Source organism: Aspergillus niger (genome assembly GCF_000002855.4).
Source record: "Aspergillus niger supercontig An11".
NCBI lineage: Eukaryota > Fungi > Ascomycota > Eurotiomycetes > Eurotiales > Aspergillaceae > Aspergillus > Aspergillus niger.
The window spans coordinates 851,579-864,917 of NT_166526.1; the positions used below are offsets into that span (position 1 = coordinate 851,579).

Here is a 13,339-nt window from a genome sequence, read left to right on the forward strand (position 1 = left end):
TAGAACGCGTATTCTACATCCTGTTGCACAACATAATGCAAGCATGAACAAGATGGCTAGTAAACTAAATGCAGTGTCTGCTTGTTGTCCTTAAGGTTCCATCGGATTCGATCTCCGATACAACGGAACGGTCCGACCGGATCCATTCTTCGTGCGAGCCAATGGCTGCTTTGTGGGGAAATGATTGAAAAACGGACGCGAGGGTTTCTCTGAAGAAATTTTGTAGGTCAGGCAATATACTTTACACGCAAGCTGCAACCAGCAGGTTAAACATTATGTGAGAATGACAAAGTGGAGGGATGAAGAAAGACATATCTGGTAGGAGCAAAAAAAAGCCGGGGCAAAAAAGAATGCCCCCACGCGGGATTGAACCACGGACCTCTTGATACCGTAAAGGATACAAGTCAAGCGCTCTACCACTGAGCTATAAGGGCGATTCTTACAAATCTGAAGCAAACTAGATGTCTATGTGGGGAAGATTATGTGGTTAACCTGTTATCGACTGGTTGTTCATCCAAAAACATACTTGATGCTATTGTGTTACATTATTTTTTGTTAGAGTTGTTTTCCCTACTACTAGTACAATAGAAAGAGTAGCTAAATTAGCATGCTGCTGTACCTCTACCCTAATCCTGTTGCTTAGGCGTTCGAAGGTGTAGTCTTACTATCTCATGGTATGTTGTCCACTTCGATGAAGGATCGTAATGTCTTACTCCAAATATAGGTATGAATATCAGCCTTGATAGATGTCAGCCAACCATGGTAGAAAGCCAAAACCTGGAAGGTTCGACATACCCTTAAGATGACTTCATCCAACGCACAGTAATGCATCGGCTACGGCTCTACTAAGAGCTCGGACATGTTACACACAATAGCGTTTATTCGTCTGCGCCAACACCTTTTAGGCTTGAAGCGGTGACTGACAAAATAAACTGGACTTAAGAGCCATAATAGCATGTTCAATCTGCACCCAGGGTCCAAGGACAGCACACAATAGGTCTTACCCGTCAGCTTACTACGGTCCCGGGATGGCTGCCTTGCATACAGGCCAGGTCATATGAGAAGTGCCGACATATGACTTAGCATAATATAAGCTTTGAACTAAGCTCATCGCATTTATGTAAGATATTTCACGGCGTCGATCATGGCATGCCCCCGGCCTTTTCAACTCTACTTTCTCTCGTCGTTTCTCTCGTCTGGAGATATGTCCGCTGGTCACCACTCAAGGAAGTTAGTACCTTATATCCAGCGAAATTATACGCAGCCTAGCTCCAATAAACTATATCGTCCTAATAATAAACCTCAAGTAGTACTTAGCATGTAAATAACTTCCATGTACCCAACACTCTTATGTCACACACTCTTATTGGTCGCATATACGAATGGGACGCCTGATGTCTCGGAGCCGCAGCGGAACGCTACCAACGATATGCCGCGACCCTATTTACGGTGGCTGAGTGAGGTGCCTGAAAAAAGCAAGTACTACAGCGTGTGTTCCCTGTCTAGTTCCCCTGAATGAGTCGTTCTATTCAAGCAGTGGGAAATACTTAGTACTAGCGACTCTGAATATATATAGACCCTTTTCCCCAGCCGAATTCAGGTACCATCATAACCTTCCAAGATCGCATCTCATTCGAGTTTCTATTCAAAACTAGCCAAGCAAACATCCAGCATGATGAAGTCTATCCTCTCTCTCGCACTCTATACAGCTACCGCCCTAGCCCAGGGCATCTACATCAACTCCCCCGCCGCCGGCACGGAGCTCCAAGCCGGAGAAACAGTAACAGTGCAGCTTGTCCGTCCGGTACGTCCATCCCACTCTCCACCTGTATATTCTTTTGGATCTACCCCACGACTACACCAGATTCACTCTCACACTAACCCCTTTCGCGAAATAGGTCTTCAGCGAAAATGTCGCCGAAATCGGCATCGCCATCGGCATCGAATCCTGCTCTGGTTCCTCAGGGTGCCCCAAACCCGACTCCGAGATCGGAAACCTCCTCTACAGCGGTCCCTATGACCCGCAGTCCAACGGACCTCCTGACCCGTATGAGAACTTCACTATCACGGTGCCGGATGTGACGGGGCCTGCGCAGATTGGTGTTGTCAGGCCGTTTTTGGTTGGGGTGAGTTCAATTCCTGTTAGATGGATTGGTAGTGTTTGATGGTGGTTTGCTGATGCGTGTAGCTATCGTATGAGTTTGTGGTGGGGACTGCAGTGACGAATGTTACGATTGTTTGAGGTTGGAGTAGTGGGGATAGGTATGTGGTAGCGTGGAGGTACATGGGATGGAAGGAGATAGAGCAGAAATATAGTGGTGTCTTTTTCTCGAAACTTTGCGATATCGCTACGCGTACAGGAAAGAAGGAGAGCACATATGCTCATCCAGTGCGATATATAGAATTGCCTTACCTACATGATATTGATCTGTTTAGGCCTGTCCACGATGCTCAGTGTGAGTGAAGTTTTTGTGACAGGTGGACTACCTGACGGTGTGGGTTTCATGAAGATCGACAAAGGAAAGAAGAGAAGACAGAGAGAACAAAGAAGGTATAAGAGGAGATCCGGACAGAACAAAGCGGGATAGAGAGACCGAATACAAATGAATGAATGATAGCGTCTCATTTTATCAGAAGCTCGAGGAGCCTTATCTTTCCGGGGGTCTATCAGCATATCACATCTCTCATCGCAACTGGATCAAACCAAATGAAAAGAACACGGCCGGAATCACACCCAATCACGAGAGTATTTTCTCGAACTGCCCATGATGAGTCTTTCGCCATTGAAAAAAGCTGGTATTCTGGAGGTAACCAGATACTCTTCTTTCGATTAACAATAACCCACTCCTTTTCGACAGAGATATCACATTCGGCCCCTTTGCACTGGATTGAGGAATTGCCTCGATGCACCTTTGGCATGTGAGACTCATGGTCGTGCGAATCAACCTGCTCAAGGTGTCCTGTTTCTGTATTCCATACTCGACCTTCGTCATCCGAGGACGCTGCAGCCCACAGTCTGTTCTCTGCAAAAAAGTTCATCACTTCTATTATTATACCACCGCCATCAAATTTCCATTTTTGTTCCCCGTTCTCGGTATTCCAGATTCTGACCGTATTATCATATGCCCAAGATGCGAGTAGCTTGCTGTTTGGCGAGAAGGCAGCTACATTAACGAAGGCCTTGTGGCCTTTGAGGGTTTGCGCCAGATTTCCATTCTCTAGTATCCAAAGTTTAATTGTGTAATCCAATGAGTACGTTGCTGCCAACAGCCCATCTGGTGAGAGTACCACACCCATTACACTAGAGAAGTGATAACCCTCACTTTCCTCCCGCCTCCCTGGGATGACTTCCCATAGCCTGACTGCGCGAAACGGTGACATTAAGGCCATCAACTGACCATTAGGTGAGAATACAACACCGGTGTTGCGTTGGCTCTTCAGTAGTGTTTGTTCCACGGTTTCAGTATTTGTATTCCATAGTTGAACGGTCCCATCGCGCGCATTCAGAGTAAGGAGCTTGCCATCAGGAGAAAAGGTAGGGGCGTTTGGGTATCGGTAATGGACTGTGCGTTTGATATCCCATGTCGCAGTATCCCATAGTGTGAGAGTATTATCCATTAAAGCACAGGCCACCAGCCGGTTGTCTGGAGAGAATGCCACTTTCGCAACATTGTTGGCGTGAGAAAGTCTCCGCACTATGCTACCTGTCTTCGTATCAATTAGGGTTACTACATCTGAGCTATTAGGGGGATCTGTTGCTGCTGCCAATAATTGAGTATCGGGAGAAAGGGCCATGGGCTTGAGCTGGGATGTTGGCTGCGTGTTCCGCCGTTCCCACGTCACACTCCCTGTCCCCTTCTCCCATAGCTTAACATCACCATCACTTGAGGCAGAAGCTAATACCCTGCTATCTGAAGAGAAAGCCAGATGAGTGGTATACTGTGAGTACTCCAGCCTCTCTGTTTCACGCCATGCGTCTGTATCCCATATCCTGATGAAACGATCACCTGACCCAGAAGCTAGTAGTTTGTTGTCTGAGGAGAATGCCACAGTATAAACCGTAGCTGGATGATCGAGTATCTTTTGTAGACTGCCTGTTGCCGTATCCCATATTTTGACCGTTTGATCGCTAGAGCCTGATGCCACCAGCTTTCCATCGGGAGAGAATGCAGCACAGCACACCATTTCTGAGTGCCCAAGGGTTTGAAGCAGTGCGCCCCATTCCTTATCAGTGCCAGATATTTGCCGGATCCATTTGCAGGCTTCCTTCTTAAACATGCACCTCACCCGACTTGTTTCGGGCGAGAAGATCAAACAAGAAACATAGAGCTGAAGAGGTGCTCTGATCGCAACTGGCAGGCTGTGCAAGATGAACCTTTCGGCATCCATTAGGACGTCAGAGAGGGTGGGTTCACTCTTAGTCTGATCCACCATTAGCTCAGATACATGCTCGTTCATACCCACTGGCTTACCTTTGGGTTGGATTTCAATTGACCAACGAGCCTCACAATGTCTGGAAATCTGCCCAGCAAACTCATTGCCTCGAGCCAATGAAGAAAGTGTGTGTTGAAGAACGAGAGGATATCCTCCATATCTGTGGACGTGGAGCCACTTTGTTCTAAATGATAGACCCAGTAGCGGCATGCATACCGAACAGAGACTAATGGGTCTGGATTGGGAATTTGCACTTCTTCTGTCGTAATTCCATAATGAGGCAATCCATATATATTTTCCTTCAAGGCTTTTCTCAAACCATTGAGAGCTCTTTGATAAATTCGGTGATGAAGCGTAGCCTGAGGGACATTGTAGAGTCTTTGATAGTGTTTTTGCAGATAGTCTTGCGCTGACTGATGGATCAGGTAGACGGTACCGTTTCGAATGGTCAGGAACGACCGACATTCCTGAACGACTGCTTCCGCTGCATCCTCGCCCTCTGGAAGCTCTGCGAGAATTTCGATCTCCGACAAGGAAAGGGGATCTCGTGCAAGCATAGCGGCATTTAGGACGTTCTTGCAGCACGATGACATTATTTCGGAGTCTATATTGGCCAATCTATTGAGCAGGTAGCCATAGAGGTCTTCCAATCTCTTTGGAATTTTGTCGACGATCTCAGTCCACATGAACTCATGCGCGTGAAGGAGCTCTCTGCAGACCAATGATACCCAGATGTAAGTGTTGCTTGCTCGGGCTTTCAATTTATCAGCTATTTCTTCAACACGGCCCTTCTTACGTGCCTTTTGTCTGAGCTGAACCATCTTGATATCGATATATCTGTTGATGGAGTCCGACATGTCGTGTTCATCGAGCTTCAGTAGACTGTGTGTTGGCAGAGTGACGTCCTGCACACTTGGTGGTATTTCCGGCAGTGGCCGACTGGAGACAAGCCACTTTATATTGAATAGCTCTTGTGCAGAGGACGCATCGTCGATGAAGCTGGTTAGTAGTTCTCTGCTTGTTTCCTCGCATTCATCCATGGCATCAATGATAATGGTGGCTCGTTTCAGGGATTTATCCTCCAGCATCTTCCTGAAAATGTCACGTAGAGTTGTGAACGCATTTTTATCCGTAAGCAGCCTGTTTGCGGAATGAAAGTATTCCTTCTGGATGTGTGAAACCAACTGAGGTTGTTCCAGAAGCAGCAGCCATATTAAACTGCGAAGAACCGCAACGCCATTGTTGGCTTGATCATTTGTGGCTTGACAGAAGAAATATAAAACCAGCGGACGTTCTGTATCGGAAAGTCCACGAGCAATCAGATCTTTTATGATACCGATCAGGAGCATCGTCTTTCCAGTTCCTGCTTGCCCACTGATCCACAAGCGTGCAGGAGTGGAGTGGTCCCACTTGCGGAATTGTCTGTATTCATCTGTGAGAAGAATCCATGTATACAGCTCTTCTATGATGTTCTCATTTCGGGCTTGAATATCCCCGATTTCAGCTCGCGGGTCAATCCAGCGGAGGGACTGCAGACAGTTGCGGTATTCGTCTAATTCTTCCTGTTGCTCACTGTTTATAGTAATCTGTCTGATCTGGTCCTTAATGTGTTCCTGATTGTAGAGGATGAGGTCGTTCTGGAGAGCATTTTCGGCGTTTTTGACGGCATCCAAATTTCCGCTCCAATCATCCAAATCGAGAAAGCCTCGGAGCAGGACAAGAAGCTGGCTTTTGTAGTAGAAACAGACACTCTTGATCTGGTAGAAGAGCATTGACTGATAGAGATCCACAATGCCAGTTTTGAGATCGTGATTCATCTCTTCCAGTGATGTATTGTCCTTGATATTCTGCTCGCTCAACAGCTTGTCTACAGCTTTCGAATACCAGCTCATTCGAGAGACAACGTACGCCACCCCATTATAAAGGTCTGCTGCTGCTTTGGCTGGTTTGACCAGGATCTGCACAGTCAGCATGGCACCCATACAAAAGTTCAATATACTCACATCAAATGTGGAGGAAATCACAGCCCACGGAAGCGCGGTCTGTGGGGCATTTTTTAACGGAATGTCAAGGAACGCTTTTACTTGCGTGAGAACACCCGAAACATTATCTACTGTCTCCATGACCTTTTTAGAATCTTCAATTCTTTCTAGGCCCTTCGCGACTACCGCCTTCATCCTCTCCTCTCCCAAGTCTGTCCGAGAACCACTACCTTCGCCAGCTGCATCTGACATAGGCGTTTCCAGAAAGACCGCCAACACTAGTTTTTCGTATGCTTCCACATACTTTGCCTTCTTTAAATCCTGCTTGAGATTATTGTAGGCCTCATTCCAAAGGGCGTTGTGAATGGTGGTTGACCATTCTGTCAGTGTCACGTTTTGGTTGGAAGGATCAAAGGCTTGGCCGTTCTTTTGAGGACTTTCTTGCTGAATGGCTTCGGTTGAAGAGACATGCTCATCCTCTTCCGAAGTTTTGACAGCATAAGCATGTTCATTTTCATCTCGAGCTGGGGTTTCGGAAGAGTCGTGTCTGGCCGACGAAGTCGAGTCATTCTTTGTGCTGTAACCTCCAACCTGATTATTTTGCTTTATCGGCTTTCCGCCCCGAAATCCTTCCAATTTCTGACGGAACCTTGCTCGAAACCCAGTGTATTTTGAGGGTTCCATTTTATGGTGGTCAAAACTGGTGTAATGGCGAAAATTACTGGGAAGTGTCACATTCTTGAGACGAATTGCGGGCGCAGCTGGAATTAGCGAGACGAGAGGAGGGGTCTTTTTAGCCACGCTATATCGAACACATTATTCGTGCATTACACGTGTGTTTGTGTCAGTGGCTATTGTGACGCTATCGTGGGAAACTAGGCGTGTTGATCCAGCTAAGCCACATTAGATTGGCGAATCGGAACCTGTTGCCCCAGGACCCTTTTATCGGATGAACTGTTTATGGTGGACATAATACTTGCCATTTGAAGAATCATATCAAGATCTTTCCGTTCATTCTATTCATCAAAAACTTATAACATTTCCTCTAGGTTCTTTGAAATTTTCTTTTCTTTTTTTTTTTTTCTTCTTTTTTTTTTCTTTTCTTTTTTTTTTTCTTCTTCTTTTTTTTTTCTTTTCTTTTCTTTTCTTTTCTCTTTTCCTGTTCCCCGCCATTGTCGGTCTCTTGAACCCTATCATAGTTTTATCACTTTCCATATATTGCAGTATTCATTCATTCCAGCACGTATTCACATTCATTTGCCCCTCACATTTCACACCAACACATATACAAATAACAAACAAGCACAGACCCTCATCCACAATCCACACAAACACGTTATTCCGCCCTCTCACTAAACACAACCCTAAACTCCCCCAAACTTGCCACAAACGTATCCCTCGTCTCCTCCCTAAACCTCCTCCCATCCTCCCCTTCCGCCAACCGTACATTAAATCTCCCAAACAACATCGCCACCACAACCCTCAACTCAATATACGCCAACCCCTTTCCAACACAACTATATGCACCACCTACAAAGGGGAAATATGCCGCTCTATTCATAATCCAATCGGGCTTTTCGTCCGTCCAGCGCTCGGGGACATACTCCTCCGGGTTCCTATAGTACCGGGGGTCATTCTGGACGGGTAGGATCGGCACACTGACCAGTGTATGTCCCGGGATGAAGGTGGAGGTGCCTTTCTCGTTGGGGATGTGGATTCCTTCTGGTGGAGTTTTGCGCTGGATCCCACCGTGCACTGGGGGTTGGATGCGGAGGGCTTCGCTGACGCAGCCGTTAAGGTAAGGGAGGGAGGATATGGAGCGGTAGTAGGTGTCCTCGGGGGACTCGGTGGGGGGTGCTGGGTCTTTTTGGCGCTTCGCTGCTGCGGAGTCGAGTTCGGCTTGAAGTTTGCGTTGGAGGGACGGGTTACTGGCGAGATGGTAGATAATAACGCTCATTGTGACAGAGCTGGTGTCTCTGCTCATTGTCAGATGTGTAAGATTAATTGAGTGGTAGGACCTACCCTCCCGCAATAACGAGCAATTCCCCCTCACTATACAACGCCTTTTTAGATAGACCGCGCATGGACGGGAGCATCCTCGTCATGATATCTTCCCCAGGCACCTCATTTCGTTCCTCTTGTTGCCGTTTTTCTTGGATACGATCCTGGATCCAATTTCCATACTCTCGAATTGCACTACCAGCACCCGGCAGGCTCATTAACAAGCTAATGAGCCACGGCGTATGAACCATGACATGCTGACCAGCCCTCATGTTCTTGATGAAATGCAGACTCGGGTTCAGCTCCCACGTCTCTATATTGTTGAAGGAGTGGCCCCACCCGACGACTCCCATGAGATCGTAGCTGAGGAGTGACATGGTACTGGGAACAGAAAGCGGTTGATTGACGCGCTGAGCCACAGCATCGAGGAACTGCTCCGTTGTGCGGATGACCATTGGTTGGTAGGATTTCAGCGCTGTCTTTAAAGTGAGTACAACGTAACTCATCCCAGGGGGTATGGTAACCAACCTCTCCCACTAAACACCTTATCCCAAAGAGCCTTCCTCCGCTGAGAATGCAGAGCCGGATCCCGCATATGAAACACCGCATAATCATGCGTGAAGTCACCCGAGCCCTTCAGGCGATCATACCATGGGCCACGGGTACATTTGCTTGAAGGACCGTAGATGACATCGATGGCTTCAGCCGACAAGATGCTGAGTTCCTGGGGTCCTGTGCGGACGATATCTCCGTATTGTTTGTGGAGGTTCCATACGCGTTCGAAGTTTCGGTTTTTCTCGAGGTTCTCGTATCCGGTTACAAACTTAGACAGCTTGAGAGAGAATGGGCCTGGGAAGTGATGCAGACGGTGAAAGAATGCGCGGTAGGTTAGCACTGAGGTGAAGAGGGAGAAGTAGAAGCAGATGTTCAGTACGAAGACGGTGCTGATGCCCAGGACCCATGCATAGATGCTTGTCCAGCTTCCATGGTTGTTGATGGTGGTGAGTAGGGCTAAGGTGTTCACAATCAGATTGGCATAGACCCAGGCGCGACCCTCCTTGGCGCTGCGTTCCCCGCGAGACCAATAGAAAACATGGGCACTGATGCCAGCAGCTGCCAGGAGAGGGCCTTTTTCCTTTGCGATGTCGAGGAGGTCGAAGAACAAGGCCATTTTGTCTACTCTGTAAGTTTCGGGGTCATCGTGGTTTCTACTTATATATGCCTATGCTCTTGGCAGGATGTGGAGTTTATAAGCACTAAGAGAAACATGCCAATAGGGTCCCTTCATTGTGATTTCGCTTCAAGACTCTTCTCGGCATTTGCGAGACAGATCATCGATCCATATGAACGGTGAGGATACTATACCGTTTCTGGAATCGGTTCCAACATTGCTGATTGGCTCCTCCGCCTAATCTAGTATCCACCTTCCTTAAGTCAGTGCACTAATGCCGGCAGTGTCGGATATTTCCTTCCTTTCCACAACAGGTGATTCGTTCTAATACCCTGCAGAGGGTTGGGCAATTTGTGGAAATCAACGCCCATGCTGTCAGGACCTTTTGGGTTCAATCAGCCGTACTGTGTACTCTGATAAATGCGTCATGACTTGAGTAGCCAAGGACTCACTGCTTCATGGTGAAGGCTGGATCAGTGAGGGCTGAGTACAATGGAAGATACTGTAAGAATGAGAACACCTCCTCACACTTGCTATATTGCAATATGGAAAAGAATATATATTCAGATCGAGTTTCGTAGATATACACATTTACTACTAGAAGATTCATATTTGCACGTGCGATAAGTGGGAACTTCCATGTGCCTCGGAACGAAATCTGTCATATATTGTAAGGTTTGCCCAAATCATAAGCAGTGATTAGTAATTCCACGACTTAGATGATGAGAGGAATAAGGCTGGTCCAGTGAGGCCCAGAGGGAAGAGTGTGACTGTTTCCCTTGCAACCTACAATGCGCAGTTGTCCCTGCATTACGGGTTACGCTTTGACCGGTTCTTGTTCGAGTGTTAGTGGTCAGGAAAGTCAGCAACGGCCCCAAATTCACACATTGTGTATTAAAGACTCAGAGGCCGCGGATAAAGATATGCGCAAGGAAATATAGATATCAGAGCACAGAGACTTTGGGGTGGAATATGGTAGGTGTTGGTTTCCCACGTTCTTCTTGCATCAAAGCTGGCATACATGCGACATAAAGAGCCATCACTCGTCCGGACTCGGTGATTACACAATAATATTACTCTATTTTGATAGATTGAACTAGTTGTGTTAATAGTATATAGTCAAACATTACCAGCTGCCAAGGTATCACGAGTTTCAGACCTAACGCCGCTGAACGTCTGAGACAGCAAGAACGTTGCACCCCAACCATAATATATACATCCCGACGTTCAGTATCGTCTCCGATTCCGCAAAAAGACAACAAAACTCCAATATTACAATAGAATGGAGAGAATGGTGAAGTAGATGAGGAAACGGTTGAGTATGAGGTCAGCTTGCGTCCAATCGATTGCTGAGGACATACAACTTTCCGATTTCTACAATATGATTATATTACAACGAAATATAGATTTGCTAATCTATTATGCTTCTGTAATCTGCTGCACTCTGTTTACTGATATAAGAATTAATCTACTCCAACAACCCCCCAATCAACTCCTCTCTCCACCTCTCAAACACACCCTCTACGAAAATTCTCTCATAAAACGCCTCATTCCAATGCACTGACAGCACCAACTCCCCATTAAACGTCCATACCTGGGTCAACAACAAACGATTAATAACCTCAATAGCCACCCACCACTCCTCCACCTTCACCGTCCACTCCTTTCCCTCCACCTCCGTCTTGAGCAACTGATTCACCCTCCCCATAGAACTCAACTCCGGGTGTGCTGGAGCGAGCAGCGGATCCGGCGGCGCAGCGCCCAACACCTGCATAACACGACCCACATATGTAGGCAAAAAATCGAACAAGTTCTGTGGCGCCTCTTTAGCCAGATTTCTCTTGTAGAGTGATGTAAATTCCTGGGCAAGGCGAATAAATTCTTCCCGTTTCTCGACCTGCGCTGGGTAGAGTGGGATGCGGAACGGCAGGCCAGTATGGTAGAGCGAGACGGCCGCTGCAGAGCCGTTCCACGGTTGGGGGAGGTAGCGACGCAGGTCGATGGGATTGAACCCGACGTAGTCTGGTTTCTTTTCCAGGTGGAGGGCGAGTTGGAGGCCTGTTAGGGCGAGGGCAGCGTGGGTGGCGGCTGTGATTGTGATGTTGTGGGCGGAGCATGCATCCAGGAGACGGGCGGTAGTAGCGCTGTCGATGTGGCGGAGGATGCGTTTGGGGGTGGTGGGGAGGACGTTGGGGAGAGTTGGAAGCATGAGATTGCCATTCTCAGTTTGGGTGAGGCATGGTTGGAGTTCTTTGTTGGAGGCAGCTGTGGCGGTGGCTTCGTCTAGAGGGATTGTCTTGGGGAGATCGGAGTCCGCGACGGCTTGGTCCACAGCGGGACAGAGACGCGAGGGTTCGGTCCCGTCGATGGGATGAACGGTTCCGTCTGCGAGGAGTTGCAGGAAGGCGGATTGCATGTGATGCAGGCCGATGCCGTCGATGCGCCAGTGGGGGGTGCGGAAGACCACCTCGGAGGTACTGGGGAGGTAGTAGAGGTGGACGCGCGGTGATGGTGTCAGCTGCTCGTAGAGGTCATTGGCAGTTCGATCGGTGTCGACATGGAAAGTCTCTTTGGCCCAGCTGTCGAGCTGGGTGGTGGTGGTGATTGCCTCATAGACAAAGCGATCGCTGCCGTTGCTGTCTGTTTCTGGTTCAGCGGCCAATTGGGGGTAGACATGGCGGAGGGCTTTCCAGGCTTGTTCAACTGCAGTGGCGGGAGGCAGAGGCGATAGTTGGAGAGTGCAGGTAATCAGGTAGTGTTCTTTGTTCAGTGGGGCACCGGCGGCAGCAACAGCACGATAAAAAGTTTCGATTGAGTCGAACGGACGCTCGTATCGGCTTGGGGAGACTTCTGCCCAGGACATCTTGGATGCTGAGTTTGATAATTGTCTGGGGGCAGGTGGGCGGCGTTATCTGCGCAGATAAGGAGTGTAGTTAACTAAAAAAAAAAAGCCAGAGGAGAGTAGTCAGATTGTGGAATGATCGAGGGGTAAATTTAATTGAGGAAGAAGCGGGGTAATAAAAGAGCTGGCGAGGAATTGTATACGTAGCAAGACAAGTGGATCCCAGGAACCATATCAAAGTAGGCTGACAGTAAGCACTAGATATGCTCGATTCAAGGCTAGTGGCAGGCAACCCAGTTTCAGAAATTAGTACAATAGTGTCAGAACAGAGCTGGGAAAAAATAATTCATTCAGAATCAGAAAAATCCTGATATTGAATTCTCTTATACTTGCGATATAATATTATTTCTAATACTGAATTAGGTCTGTATATAACTTGAAATTCTTTTTCATGAATGAAATAAAAATCTCTTGAAATTCCTGATATTTTAAATACTTTGATAGTCTCCAAAAAGACCCTATCATATTCTAGAAATATTGATATAAAAGTTGATTTAATTTCAAAAAGCTAGTATAAAATCAGGAAAGCTGGTATCGAGTTCGAAAAGTTCTAGTCTGATGTTAAATATGTTTACACGTGATAAAGCTTATTCGGTATCAGTGTCTCTTTCTACCTGATACACTAATTTCTGACCCCTCCGCAACTGGGACCCTGCTATTGGCCCCCAGTAGATCGCCTGCGATACAAGTGCCACGCCAAGCAAAACTAGTCCAAGCTTAGCGCGAAAGGATGAGGCTTTTGCACTCGCAGACCAAAACATAGGCCCCAAAATGGCTGGGCACTGACAGCAGCAAGCTTACCTCCTCCTGCCACTCCCCCACTTATTTATTTTTCTCTTCTTCCCCTCC

At 47.4% G+C, this 13,339-nt stretch overlaps 4 protein-coding genes and 1 non-coding gene across 5 annotated transcripts; 1 reads left to right on the plus strand and 4 right to left on the minus strand.

Moving 5' to 3' along the window:
- Positions 1–351: 351 nt before the first annotated feature.
- tRNA-Thr (TGT) lies at positions 352–434 on the minus strand. The gene has a single exon. It is a non-coding gene; the product is annotated as a tRNA-Thr (tRNA).
- Positions 435–1,672: 1,238 nt separating this feature from the next.
- An11g03450 (uncharacterized protein) lies at positions 1,673–2,242 on the plus strand (the record flags this gene model as incomplete). The annotated part of the gene is made up of 3 exons (XM_001394307.1): positions 1,673–1,804; positions 1,899–2,126; positions 2,189–2,242. The coding sequence occupies 3 exons, from the start codon at positions 1,673–1,675 to the stop codon at positions 2,240–2,242; spliced, it is 414 nt and encodes a 137-aa protein (XP_001394344.1).
- A 425-nt stretch (positions 2,243–2,667) lies between these two features.
- On the minus strand, positions 2,668–7,100 carry An11g03460 (uncharacterized protein; the record flags this gene model as incomplete). The annotated part of the gene is made up of 2 exons (XM_001394308.1): positions 2,668–4,422; positions 4,473–7,100. 2 exons carry the CDS (start codon positions 7,098–7,100, stop codon positions 2,668–2,670), a joined length of 4,383 nt encoding a protein of 1,460 aa, XP_001394345.1.
- Positions 7,101–7,752: 652 nt separating this feature from the next.
- Positions 7,753–9,588, minus strand: An11g03470 (uncharacterized protein; the record flags this gene model as incomplete). The annotated part of the gene is made up of 3 exons (XM_001394309.1): positions 7,753–8,392; positions 8,439–8,892; positions 8,946–9,588. The coding sequence occupies 3 exons, from the start codon at positions 9,586–9,588 to the stop codon at positions 7,753–7,755; spliced, it is 1,737 nt and encodes a 578-aa protein (XP_001394346.1).
- Positions 9,589–10,661: 1,073 nt separating this feature from the next.
- An11g03480 (uncharacterized protein) lies at positions 10,662–12,451 on the minus strand (the record flags this gene model as incomplete). Its single annotated transcript, XM_001394310.3, has 3 exons — positions 10,662–10,684; positions 10,950–10,962; positions 11,183–12,451. The coding sequence occupies 3 exons, from the start codon at positions 12,449–12,451 to the stop codon at positions 10,662–10,664; spliced, it is 1,305 nt and encodes a 434-aa protein (XP_001394347.3).
- Positions 12,452–13,339: the final 888 nt, after the last annotated feature.